The sequence below is a fragment of the Fundulus heteroclitus genome, chromosome 22 (genome assembly GCF_011125445.2).
Source record: "Fundulus heteroclitus isolate FHET01 chromosome 22, MU-UCD_Fhet_4.1, whole genome shotgun sequence".
NCBI classification, from domain to species: domain Eukaryota; kingdom Metazoa; phylum Chordata; class Actinopteri; order Cyprinodontiformes; family Fundulidae; genus Fundulus; species Fundulus heteroclitus.
In genome coordinates, this window is record NC_046382.1 from 8,522,678 (window position 1) to 8,535,913 (window position 13,236).

Here is a 13,236-nt window from a genome sequence, read left to right on the forward strand (position 1 = left end):
CTAAGAGAAATTGTCCCACTGGTCCATTCCCTTCAGGGTAAAATAACACATCTGGGGTGACTTTGAATGAGTGGACTTGAAATCAGAAGGTTGTGGGTTTCGTTCCAGCTTCTCTCTATCACATGCTGGTGTGCTCCTGGGCATTAAACCCAGAGTTGCCTACTGATTTGTGTATGTGCACTGCAAAAACTGATCTAAAAATAAGTAAAATATTCTTAAAGTTAGTGTATTTGTCCTTAATTTGAGCAGGTAAATAAGATTGTCTGCCAATGGAATGAGTATTTTGACCCCAAAAATAAGATAATTAGATATACTGCACTTGAAATAAGTTGATGGAGATGATTTGTTCCTATTTTAAGTGCAAAAATCTTATTCCATTGGCAAATCATCTTATTTTCCTGCTCAACTCAAGGACAAATACACTCATTTTAAGAACATTTTACTTATTTTTAGCTCTGTTTTTGCAGTGATGTGCTCATTTGTGAGCGCGTTTCGGTGAATGTAGCTCCAGCATATAAATTTAGTCTATTTAAGAAGATTTTAATCAACCTGCGTTAAGTTTTATATGGAGTGCTGGGGGTGGAAACTGGTTCTGTTGATTTTATCAAAAACAGTTTCTTAAACGATCCTTCAAAATAGGGGCTGGAAAGATTAGTTTCTTTATTGGTCTCATGTTATGTTGTAACCCAGGGGTGTTTAACTAATTTCTATATCGGGCCACTTTGGCATCATGAAGTCATTAAAAGGGCCGGTTGCTCGTGTATAGATAATACTTTTGATGTCATAATTTCATTCCAGTTCACATAAAAATAAAAAAAATGCACAGTAACATCAAAGTAGCACCCCTAGGCCCAGTTTATACAGTTTATCTGCAAATAAAAGTTGATATTGGGGCGAGTTACACTTTAAACTCATCATTCTGCATCACTTCTTCTCTTTTCGGACATTTCTGGGTTGTTTAAATGTGTTGTGGGAAAACTGACATCTAGTGGCAGGATGCTGTTACTACACAGTAAAAAAAAAATCAACATTCGCTACAAGAGGCACAGTTTAAGCCCCTTTATACAATTTAAAAGTTTATATGTCTCCACTTTATGACATAATATGCCTTTTTTGGCTCTTGAGGGCCAGATAAATTGCCTTGATGGGCCTGATACGGCCCGCAGGCCTTGAGTTTGTCACGTGTAACCAAATGCCTGCATGACTGGTTTTAATTAGCTGTAAGCCATTATGATCAAAACTAACAATTTACTGGTAGAGGATGGGTCATGATCTGGGCTTGTTTTACCTCTGCTGCTTACAGTCGCCGAATCCACCAGGAGCATTTAGCAGTGTTGAACCACAGGGTGTACTTAGTTTCTACATAGAAGCACGGCTGTTCTTTGGGACTATACCTTTTAAAACCCACTAAACATTGATCTGATTTGTGTATTCTCTCTACTACAGCCAGATACGTGGCAAGCGATACATTCAAAAAACATTTTAACAGTATTTACATGATTCCACGGCATCTGGTTGCGGCTAAATTGAACATTTTCCTTTGAACAGACGGAGATTCATTATTCCAATAACTATTATCCACGGCTGCTTCCTGGAGGTCAATCACATGTGAGAGTTGGTGCAGGTTGCTGGTTTTCTGGATGACCTCCCAGCTTTTGTTGCTCGACCGTCTGAGGAAGACGTCTCGTTCTGGGTGGGGGTTACTGAATGAAACGAAGGCAATGACAGGAATTATTACATTAAGAATCTCATTACTCAACGCCACCATTATTACCCCCGTTGGTCTTATCTAAGTAATAAAATTCTTTATTTGAACTGATTTAAAATTGAAAATCTAAACGAATACTCACATCGTTACTGGAGACGGCCCGCCGCTGTCAGTTTGTCCCCAGTGTCCTTCAGTCCCAGCTTGTCCATGATCAGGTCCATCCTGGATGTGAGATCTGCTACAGATGTTTCAATCTGGAGAACCCGTCTGGTCAGCCTGTCGTGATAAGGGGAGACGTTGGTGGAAAAAATCTGCTTTTATAGATCACCATATGTCACGAATCGGACTCAAAACCTGTTATTTTACCTGAGGAACGGTTCCTGCTCCGCTAAGGCCCGACCTGAGGGACTCATTTGGTCATCTGACGAGGCAGGATGCTTCTCCAGAAACTCTTTTCCGTAATTCTTTCCGAGGTTGTTCAGCTCAGCATTGAGAGCATCCTGATGAAATGTTAGAGCCACAAACTTCCACTGATTTATTGTGATTTGTTGTGATAGAGCAACAGAAAGTAACGTAAGGACGGTAATGCAAGGTTTAAATGTTTATTTCTTGATGACTAAAAATGTATGCATTTGTGCCTTTCCATGCAAAATAGCTCCAGTTCAGGCTAGATTGAGCTCCAGCTCAAGCTGGACTTTGACTAGGCCATTCTGACACATGAACATGCTGGTTAGGGCCAAGTAGAACCTGTACTCCAGTCCTTTGAGGCTTCAGGTTCTCACAAGAGTCCCCACAGCATGATACTGGCTCCACCATTTACCTCACTGCAAAAGCATATCTAAATATAATTACAATGTTCTTAAATTTAGTGTATTTATCCTTGATTTGGGCAGGTAAATAAGATTATCTGCCAATGAAATCAGTATTTTGACCCCTAAAATAAGATAATTAGATGTCCTGCACTTGAAATAAGATGATGGAGATGAATTGTTCCTATTTTAAGTGCAAAAATCTTATTCCATTGGCAAATCATCTAATTTACCTGCTCAAATCAAAGACAAATACACTCGTTTTACTTGTTTCTAGTTCTGTTTTTGCAGTGCAATGTTCAGCATGGAGGCCAAAAGTTACTTTCTGGTTTCATTTAATCAGTTCCCATTCTTCCTCGTGGCTCCCATCTGCCTTCATGTTGCAAACATCAAATTATATGATTTTCTAGCCTTCTTCTAGCCGTTCTTCCATAAAGGCTGAATTTATGTGGTGCAGGACAAATAGTTGTCATTTCATCAGATTTTCCCACCTGAGCGGTGGATCTCTACAGCTCCTCCATAGTTACACCAGACCTCTTGGCTGCTTCTCTGATTAATGCTCTCCTTGCTGCCAGTCCAGGTGTCTTGGTAGGTCTGCTGATTGGACAGAGCTCTGGGAGATGTTCAGAGCTTGGGATGTGGTTTCAGAACCTAAACCTGCTTTAAACTGAACCAGAACTTTCTGTCTGCTGGGGTCCTTGGTTTTCATGATGATGTTTGTTCTCTAATGTTTTACAACTAACCTCAGGTTTTCACATATTTAACTAGTGACAGATTAAGTGACTTCTGGAGCCACGGTGGGGGAACAGTTAGCACTTTTGCTTTGCAGCAAGAAGGTTCCCATCCTGCACTGCAAAAACAGAACTAAAAATAAGTAATATTTTACTTGAAACTAGTGTATTTGTCCTTGATTTCAGCAGGTAAATAAGATTATCTGCCAATGGAAAGAGTAATTTTAACCCTAAAATAAGATAATTAGATATAATGCACTGGAAATAAGTTGATGGAGACGGGTTTTTCCTATTTTAAGAGCAAAAATCTTATTCCATTGGCAAATAATCTTATTTACCTGCTCAAATAAAGTACTAATACACTAATTTCAAGAAAATTTTAACTTATTTTAGTTCTGTTTTTGCAGTGATTGAAATCCATCTTTGCATGTTCTCCCAGTGCATATGTGGGTTCTCTCCAGGTACCCCTGCTCCTTGCCCTGAGATGGACAGGCCTCCCCCCAGGACCATGCATGGGTAAGCAGGTATAAACGGATGGATGTTTTTTGTTTGGGGGTAAAGGGGGCTAAAAAAAAAAAAGGCATGCCACACTATTCAGGTATTTATTTTAATGTAATATTTAAAACTATGTATCCTTTGCCTTCCACTTAACAATTCTGCACTACTTGTCGGTCTATCGTATAAAACCTCAATGGTTGTCACAGGACAAAATGTGGGAAAGTTAATTCAGTACGAATAATTTTCCAAGAAGCTGTAGATCCCTTTCAAAGCTAAATAAACACAGATTATCTGTCACAGTTTATTGTAATCGTCTCTTTGGTGTGAAACAAACCCTTTTCTCCGCCAGCTCCATCTTCATCCTCGTCTGCTCATCCACATCAAGAACCTGGTTGCCGTCTCGGTCAAACTGTGAGAAGGCTGCGGATATTTCCTTATCTGCGTGACCCATCCTGCAAATTCAAGACTGCGATGATGATTTATGTCTCACAGTATGATTCGGGCAAATAGTTTTGTTTGCGCTGCCCCTTACTCCTTCAGCGTCTCTCTGAAGTCCTTGAACTCGATTTCTCCAGATCCAGACTGCAGAGCTTTCTGAACATCCGATATTTTCTCTTTTTTACGCTTCAGTCTGTCAAAAGTCTTCATGTAGCTCTGGGTGGTAAGAAATCTGTGTCGTTAGTAAACCTCGTTGAACTATCGTCGTATTCAGAGCTGTTTTCAGATTGTTTTTGTTGATCCGTACCTGTTTGATGAGGTCGGTAATCTGCAGCTCATCTTTCTGAGATGACAGCTCCTCCTTGACCTCTGAATACGTGTCGTTGATGATGGCCAGAAACATGTTCTGGAAAGGGAAACGCATGGAGAGGTCGCCTGAATGACGGCTCAGATTCATCCCTTAAATCGAGCATTTCTTGCATAGCTTCTTACCAGTAGCACAAAGAACACAAAGAACACGTAGGTGACAAAGTAAATGGGCCCGAGGACTCTGTTTGCGCGGTCGATGGCGTCGTAGTCAAAGTCTCCGAGGATGATCCGGAACTGCGTGAAACTGCAAGAGGGGAAAACTGAGGGTTTAACTGGAACGCTGCCGGGGGTGGGGGGGGACCTTTCCAAGAACGACATTTATCACCACTTACATGCACTTCACGAACGTGCTGAAGGACTCGACCTCCATTCCAAACAGCAAGTATCCGAGCTGAGCGTAGGCGAAGAAGACGATGAAGAACATGATGGCGAATCCCAAGATGTCTTTGGCACATCGGCCCAGCGTGGTGGACAGCTGCGTCATCGTCTTATTGAAACTGATGTATTTGAAAATCTACAAAGAAAGAAAGATGTTTAAGCTGCTGCGATAAAGTATCCCCCCCCCCCTTCCAGGTTTGTTTCTGCTTTTGTTTTTTGTTTTTTTTGGTTTTGTCACAACAAAATGTTTCTGCTCAAAGCTGAATCTTAAGCTTTGAACGTTATCTCATGAAGATAACGCGGCTAGCTGTTCTAACCAGTCCGATCTTAGCTAAAAAAAAAGTCACAAGTTAACTATGATTAACCATGCTCTTTGATTCAGTTGCATGAGGACGGATGACTGCCTGGCATGTGGAAGATTTTACTTAAATAAAACCTGCCTTACAGCATAAAGTAGGCAAAAATACTCAAAAAAAGCCACACATAATGCCCTCAACTAAACATCTAGGGTTTTTGGACTGTGGAGAACCATCCCACAAATGGAGAAAACATGGACCAGTGGTGAACTTTTCTGGGAGTGATGGCTGAGCCAAATTAATCCAAAAGGACATCAAGGACTCATCCAGGAGGATAAGAACAACATGTAACGCTGTATCCTGGCCAGAAAGACTGACTTACACGGGGCGGTGCTCTCCGTGTCAGTCTGGTAAGGCTCCATACTGTCCGGTCTGAAACAAACCGGACCAATCACAGCGCAGGAGGCGGGACTTTACTATGCATCGCTCCCAGAGCCAGAATTACCCACAATGCAGCAGCGCTTTTCTGTAACCATAACAGTCAAGATGCATACGGAGATTTTTTGTTGCTCAGTGCCTTGGAGAATTAATAAAGCATAAGTGAGAACATCACGTGTCCTAAAAAGTGGCAAAAATCGAGAGAGTTTGCTCGATGGCGTGACAAGTTTTACGGACCACAAGTTACAAAAACGGAGCCCGTCGCTTAGATTTTTTTTACAGCACTTTCATAGTTATGATTGGTTCTAACCTGTCGATGCTGACCCTGTTAGTCCTGCTGATACCAGCTCCTAACCAGACCGATACGCCGTTAGTCAGTCTGTCTGGCCAGGCTAGTTACGCCCTGCATTCCTCTTTCACCTCATTTAAGGTCATTATTCAAAAACGGGACAGAGACGTAGTGAAAACGGCACCGTGGGAGAGTTTAAAGCCCAAAACCACTGCTGACCACAAACAGCTCAATGAGGTATTCTTCCTGTTACGAGTGGCAAAAATCTAGCAAGGCATTTCAGACAAAGAACCTGGTACTGATTTTCAAGCACGGAGGTGGTGGTGTGATGGTCTGGGGCTGCTTTGCTGCTGCAAGACCTTGACGGCTTGCTTTAATTGACGGGGCCTTAAATTCTGCTCTTCAGCAGAAAACACTGAAGAAGAACTTCTGACCATCAGGTTGTGACTTTATGATCAAGCACACTGGGGTTATGCTAAAGGACAATGTTAGCAAGTGCAGGTCTAAATCTAAATGGCTCAAAATTAACTTAATTAAGGTTTTGCATCAGCTTAGTTAAAGTCTAGACTTAAATTGGCACTTTATATGTATATAAAAAAACATCAGGGTTCAATTAAAATAATTCTGCAAAGAGGCCTAAACAGTGACAAATGCTTCACGGCAGCTGTTACCACCAAGGTTTTAGGGGGCGATTACTTTTTCACACAGGGCCAGAGTTGGTTTATATAGCTTTTTATTCCCTTATTAACAGAAAAAAATTATTTAAAACGGGCATTTTCAACCTGCTTACATTTGTTTCCTGTTAACAATAGCTTGAAGATCTGAAACATTTCAGTTCGACAAATGAGCCAAAACCGTAGACATCCATGAGGCGGAAATACTTTTTCTCAGCAGTATAAAGATTGTTTTGGTAAAACACTATAAAGGGGACAGCGTGGGTCCTGAAAATGTAAAAGATGTGAGTCATTCACCTTAATCCAGGCGAAGAACAAGTTGACTGCGTTCATGTTGTTGTACTGGGTTTGCCAGAAAGCCAGGAATTCAAAATCAGCGTAAATATCAGGATTTTCCAGCAGCGCACCAAGCAGGTTGTCCACTTTGACGGTTCGGAAAACGTTGAAGATAATCGCTACGATGGCGAGCTGGAAAGAAGACCGCTGTTACTTCCTTCAGGACGACAGAAACCTGAATCTGAGAGCACTTTCCTCTTCTTACCAATATGACGACAACATCCAGGATGTTCCAGACGCTTTTGAAATAGGCGAGCTTGTGTATCCGGAGCTCCAGGATCTCCTCCACCACGTAGTAGAAGATGAACACGCAGAAGACCAACTCGCAGCCGAGGACGAAGTAATCCCAGTGGGTGATGTAGCGGATCAGCTTAACCGTTCTGATCTGGATACGAAGGGATGGCTCCACCAGTGGCTGGAAACTCTGCCACCAACCTGCAGGAAGACAATGAGCCGGTTAAAGACTACCAGGTGGGTCCAGCTGCTACCTTCCCACAGGAGCCTTGATAAAGTGCATCGGTGAAGCCAAATAAATCCAAAGCAGAGTTAAGTTAGTTCAGCCTGTCACCTGAAAACAGAATAACTGTGAGCCTACCAACCAACAACCATGGGGAGTGGAGGCCTACTGGTTAGAGCATTGGGTTCAACTCCCACACACTGCCACTCTGGGTCCCTGAGCAAGACCCTTAACCCCAGATTGCTCCCTGGGCGCCTCACAATGGCAGCCCGCTACTCAGAGAACAAATTTCATTGGAATGTACGTAGCAATGACAATAGAAAATATTATGGGAACTCTGGAGGAGCTGCAGAGATTCACAGAAAATCTATAAACAGCACAAACTGTCCGGTACCCCCACGGGTGTGATTACTTCTTTTAGGTTTACACAGATTCTACAGCTCTGTGTGGGTTTGCACCTCCTTAATAAGGTTTGTTATCTGTAGATTCTTGTTTCTGTCACCAGGTGGTTTCCCCCTGTGCTCCACCTCCTGATTCATTAGCTCCTTGTATTCCAGTTCCCCTTAGATCTCTGCGTTCTGCCCGTCTCTTTCCTTGCACCTGTCACTGATTGGTCTAATCGACTTCACCTGTGCTCCTTTGTTGTGCCTCTATCTAAAGCCACCTGTTTCCCCTCACTAATTGTAGTAAATTACTACTACTTATTTACTAAATGTAAATAAGAAATCATATGCCCATTCCTATTTCTTTTTGTATTTTTTGGTATTCTTTTTGATCCATTGTATATATGAAGATTCACTGTATATAACTGAATGCACCTTCCCTAGTCTGCACCTTCTTGTATGAGCCGATGTGACGAGTGAATTTCTCCATTGTGAGATCAATAAAGACCATCTTATCTTATCTAATTGTCAGGTTCTCCGTCTAACTACTCTGTTCTGGTCTCCGCCTTTGTCGTGTTCCTGATTCCTGTAAGTCATTCTGTCATCGTCACTCACATCATGCTGTGTCTCGACTCTGTTCTGCACTCTGGTCCACAGACCAGCAAACAAAACCTGACACAATCTGACCATCATGGAGGAGCAGACCTATTGTTGAAGGAAAGCCTGATTGCTGTTTGCAACAAGCCAAGTAGGGAAGACAGCTAATGTGAAAGAAGGGGGGCTCTGCGCAAATGGGACCGAAACAAAACCTACATTCAAATAACCATGTGTGGCAACAAACTAACGATGTACGTCACCCATATTGAAACATGGTTATGGCAGCATCATGCTGTGGGGCTGCGTCTCTTTGGCAGAGAGAGGGAAGCCAGTCAGTGTTGATTGGAAAACAGGTGAAGCTAAATACAGGAGGGTAATGGAAGACGACCTGTTGGAGGCTGCAGGCGACTTGTGACTGAGGTTCACCTTCCAACTGGACCCTGACCCTGAACTTACAGCTGCAAACCAAAAAAAAAGGTTAAAAAGTAAAACAACTGGACCTCTATTCAGAATAGAAGTCCAGTTGTTTTATTGTTTAGCCTTTTTTTTCTGGATTGATCATGACCTGGATGAATGAGGATCTTCACCAACACAATGAACTGCAAATTAATGGTTTTAGATCAAAGCATAAATACGTGTTAGAATGGCCTAGTCAAAGTCCAGACCGAAGTTCAATGAAGAATCTATGGTAGGGCTTGAAGATTGATGGTCACAGATGCTCTCCCTGCAAACTGACTGGGCCTCTGCTGGAAAACGTCCACTTTCTCGATGTGTAAAGCACATTGAGACAAACCTCTAGCAGACTTCCAGCTGAAAGGCATTTCTCCGAACCGGCTGATTACAGCTGAACAAACAATACGCTGCAGGTTTCTATTTAAGAAAAACGTTGAAACCTTTCCAAACATGCACCACCTCGTGTTGGTCTATGACTCAAAATCCCATTAAAAGACGTAAAGGTCTGAGGTCTGTGAAGGGATGAGACCTCTGTGACGCTTCCTCACCTGACAACACAGAACATGTTGATGTTTGCGTTGTAGGCGGAGAAGTCGATGAAAACCGCTCTGGTTCCTCGGTCCAGCCACAGGTTCTCCATCAGCTCTGCCAGGATGCTGGCGCTCTCCTCCTTGGTCCGGCTCAGGTCCTGGTAGTATCCCGCTCCGCTGTAGGTGGTCAGCAGGCCCCAGTAAGAGGAACCTTTGATGTCTTTCTCCGTGTGGTAGCTCCACCTGCAGAAGAAGGGAAACATGTTTCTCTAAATGCGTTGACGGTAGCAGGTTTGCCGTGTGAGAACATGGGAAGCTGCAGCTCACGCCGAGCCGTTGATGAGCCCGAAGCTGAAGTCGTCCTCCTTCTTCTCGTTGTAGACGTCAAAGCATCCCGTGATCTCATCCCTGAAGTCTTCGTGGACCTTGCAGGAGTTGTTCTTGATCTTAATCTGCCTCATCCGGGGAACGCCGAGCAGCATGTTCTCATAGTAGATGAACGACTGGTCTCCGCTGTCGAGGGACTGGTTGTTGTACCATTTGGTCCAGTACAGGCCGTCCAGGAGCGGACCTTGGGCGTACTGAGGTTATAGAGAGAATGGCTTTTACTCTTCTTCATTTTCTCACAGGTCAGAAGACACAAACCAGAGGAACAGAAGGAAAAAAACTCACGTCCCAGAAGTCGGCCATGCTGCCGATGGACTGAAACGTGACGCCGCTCTGACTGGCTGAGCTCACAAACAGGTCCGTCATGGCTTTGGTGAAATAATAGGTGCTGGAGCTGGTCATGCCATAAGTCACTGAAAGAACATCGACGTAAACACATTGTTAACACCTGAGCTTTGGTTGCTATCTGGCTCTCCCCAGGCTCGGAGATAAGACGAGCCCCGAGGCAGACACGCGAGGCCCCATTAAAGACCTCGGCTTTGTTTGGGTCTCCGCTGCAGTTAAATGGGATCCAGATCAGGGGCCTGTCGTTTGTTTGGATAAAGCGTGCAGGCCTGACGCAAACAGCCTCATCAAACATTGTAAATCTAGCCCACACAAAGCAACAAAGGACCCGGCCAAATGCTCTTATCGCTAAAAGCCAAGAGAGCAGCACTTGTGTCCCTTTCACTCTTAATGCTCAGCTGGACAATGGCTGTTGGGTCGAAACCAGCGCGCCATTTGAGAGGAAAGTTTCCATCAGCAGGCCTGAGCGCCCTTAAATCCCTGCAATTAGTCTCCCATTTGTTCAGATAAACAGAAATACCAACGCAAATTAAGTAGTCCTCTCCGACAAGCAGTTACACTGCAAAAACGGAACTAAAAATAAGCAAAAAAAATTCTTAAAATTAGTGAATCTATCCTTGATTTGAGCAGGGAAATAAGATGATCTGCCAATAGAATAAGATTTGTGCACTTAAAGTAGGAACAACTCATCTCCATCATCTTATTTCAAGTGCAGGATGTTTAATTATCTTAATTTAGGGGTCAAAATACTCATTCCATTGGCAGATAAACATATTTACCTGCTCAGATCAAGGACAAAAACACTATGCTTAAGAACATTTTGCTTATTTTTAGATCCGTTTTTGCAGTGTATCCCCTCTCCATTTCTCTCTTATAATAAAGCTTATAATAAAGCTTCTTGCATACATAAATCAAGTGGAGCACTATGGTGAAAGCAGTAATGCTCCACTTGTGAAAGTAAAACCTGTTGAGCTCTTTTTGGCATTAAGACAACAATTCTTAATGTCACATTGCCAGACAGGACACACACAAAAAAATAATTATAATTAAAAAAATGTAAAAGATTATATTCATTTTATTAGAATATAATCAAATGTCAAGAAGCTAGTGCTCTCTAGATTCAAACAAGACTCAATATCCAAATGCAAAACAAGAAGGATGATGCCATTGGTGGTCAGATAAGATAGTATCTCCCAAGCTCACTGGCAACACTAGCAACACTGTCTACACTGCAAAAAGGGAACTAAAAGTAAGTAAAATTTTCTTTAAATTAGAATATTTTCCTTGATTTGAGCAGCTAAATTAGACTATTTGCCAATGGAATGACTATTTTTTCCCCTAAAATAAGATCATTAGCTATTCTGCACTTGAAATAAGATGGAGATTAATTGTTCTTATTTTTAATGCAAGCATCTTATTCCATTGGAAAATAGTCTTATTTACATGCTGAAATCAAGGAAAAATACACTAATTTCAAGAAAATCTTACCTACTATTAGTTCCCTTTTTGCAGTGTACATGTTAGGTTTTACAGGGACTGTTCGCTGTGCTCAGATGAGACCAGGTATCACCTTTTCTGTGATTAAAAACCTTCATCTGGGCCTGGCATGAAACAATGGATGAATCTGCATGAAGGCTCACTGTTCAGGGCAGCGGAGGAACGGTGATGCTGTGGGCCTCCTTGAAATTGCTCCGTGAGCTTTGTTAGAAGGATAAAATCCATCAATTACCAGGACATTTAACATCAAGATTTGGATAAAGCAGCAACTAAACTGAAAATAGGCTTTTTAAGTCATTTTGTCTTTCAACAGGATAACAATCCAAAAACAAAAGCTCAGATTGAATGAGTATCTTTTTTTTTTTTAGCTTGAGATTGTTCTGCTGCAACCAAAGCAGATTATTTAAAGGCCAATAAAACTGCCAGCATCTTTGTTCCAGACCAATGTTTTTCACATAAAATCACAAAAGATTTTAAAACTACTTCTTTTTATGCAACATGAAGTAAAGAACTCTCTTTAAGCGAGTGGAAAACTGAAGTGCGGCCTTTTTATGGGACCCATTTAACCTACGGCTAAAAGGAAAAATGACACGTTTTTAATGAAAATAGCGAGGAAATGGCACCTTTTCGTCCATTCAAGACACTCAGCATCCCGCTGGAACCGCAGCAGAACTCGTGCATAAAGCATTTTAAAACAGTTTCCCCCTTTAGGTTTCAACCTGGGCGTTAGATGTAAACCCATCCCTGGACCAGTATCAGTTTTAAATGCCAAAGCATGCGGAGCACTCACAGAGGCAAACGTCCACCAGGAACACCAGGTAGACCACCAGCTCTCTCAGAGTGGTGCGGATATACTTCTCCCTGTTGTTGGAGGTGTTTTCAGTCCACGCCGTGCCCCAGAACCCTGCAGAAAACACACACAACATGTCACTTCCTGATTCCTGTGCTTACAGTCGTGCTCATAAAGGCTGTTACATTGCTGGAGAACGAGGCAGGGTTTCTTCCCACCTTTGACGAAAGAGCAGCAGCCTCTTCTTTTCTTCTTCTTCGTCACGGTCGGGTCAGAGGTGCCCGCTTGTCCGTAGATCCTGCCGGGGGGATCTAGTTTGTATATGCTGTCCATGGAGCCCGGGAAGGGGGTCTGCGGGCCGTAGACGGTGCTGACCACACTGGGCAGGGCTTGAGGGGATCCACTATAGCCGTGGTTCACCCAGGCCCCGTTGGCCATGACGTCCAGCTCGGACTCGGCTCGGCCCGTCAGGTGGCTCTCGGCCCGGTTGTTCAAACACTTCATGCTGCTGGACAGACGTGCTTCTTTGCCCGGACTGCTGCTGCTACGTGTGTTTTCGGAGGACTGCAGGTTGCAGCTTTTCAGCACCTGCTGGAGAGAGGAGGGCGAGGGAGGGAGGACCTCGGCTGTGTCGAAGGAGGAGCTGCAGCTTTTGTTGGGAAGCCGAGAAAAAGCTGTGAAATAATATCATGGGATGGTTGCCAAACACCTCCAGGAGACCAATCACCTGTCGGGGAGCTAAATAAAACTATTACTGGTCAGAAGTTTGCAGATACTCATCATTCAGGTGATTATCGGGGGATTTATTCCTCATTTTAATGTTTTATTATAAC

General features: G+C 43.0%; 1 protein-coding gene across 1 annotated transcript; it reads right to left on the reverse strand.

The window, feature by feature from the left end:
• Positions 1 to 961: 961 nt before the first annotated feature.
• pkd2l1 (polycystic kidney disease 2-like 1) lies at positions 962 to 13,018 on the reverse strand. The gene is given in 16 exon segments (XM_012855622.3): positions 962 to 1,703; positions 1,851 to 1,984; positions 2,075 to 2,208; positions 4,081 to 4,198; positions 4,279 to 4,400; positions 4,492 to 4,590; positions 4,677 to 4,797; positions 4,886 to 5,067; positions 6,926 to 7,096; positions 7,170 to 7,352; positions 7,354 to 7,399; positions 9,403 to 9,627; positions 9,712 to 9,965; positions 10,057 to 10,184; positions 12,404 to 12,517; positions 12,622 to 13,018. Coding segments are annotated over 15 exon segments (2,313 nt in total). The 5' UTR covers positions 12,908 to 13,018; the 3' UTR covers positions 962 to 1,703; positions 1,851 to 1,854.
• Positions 13,019 to 13,236: the final 218 nt, after the last annotated feature.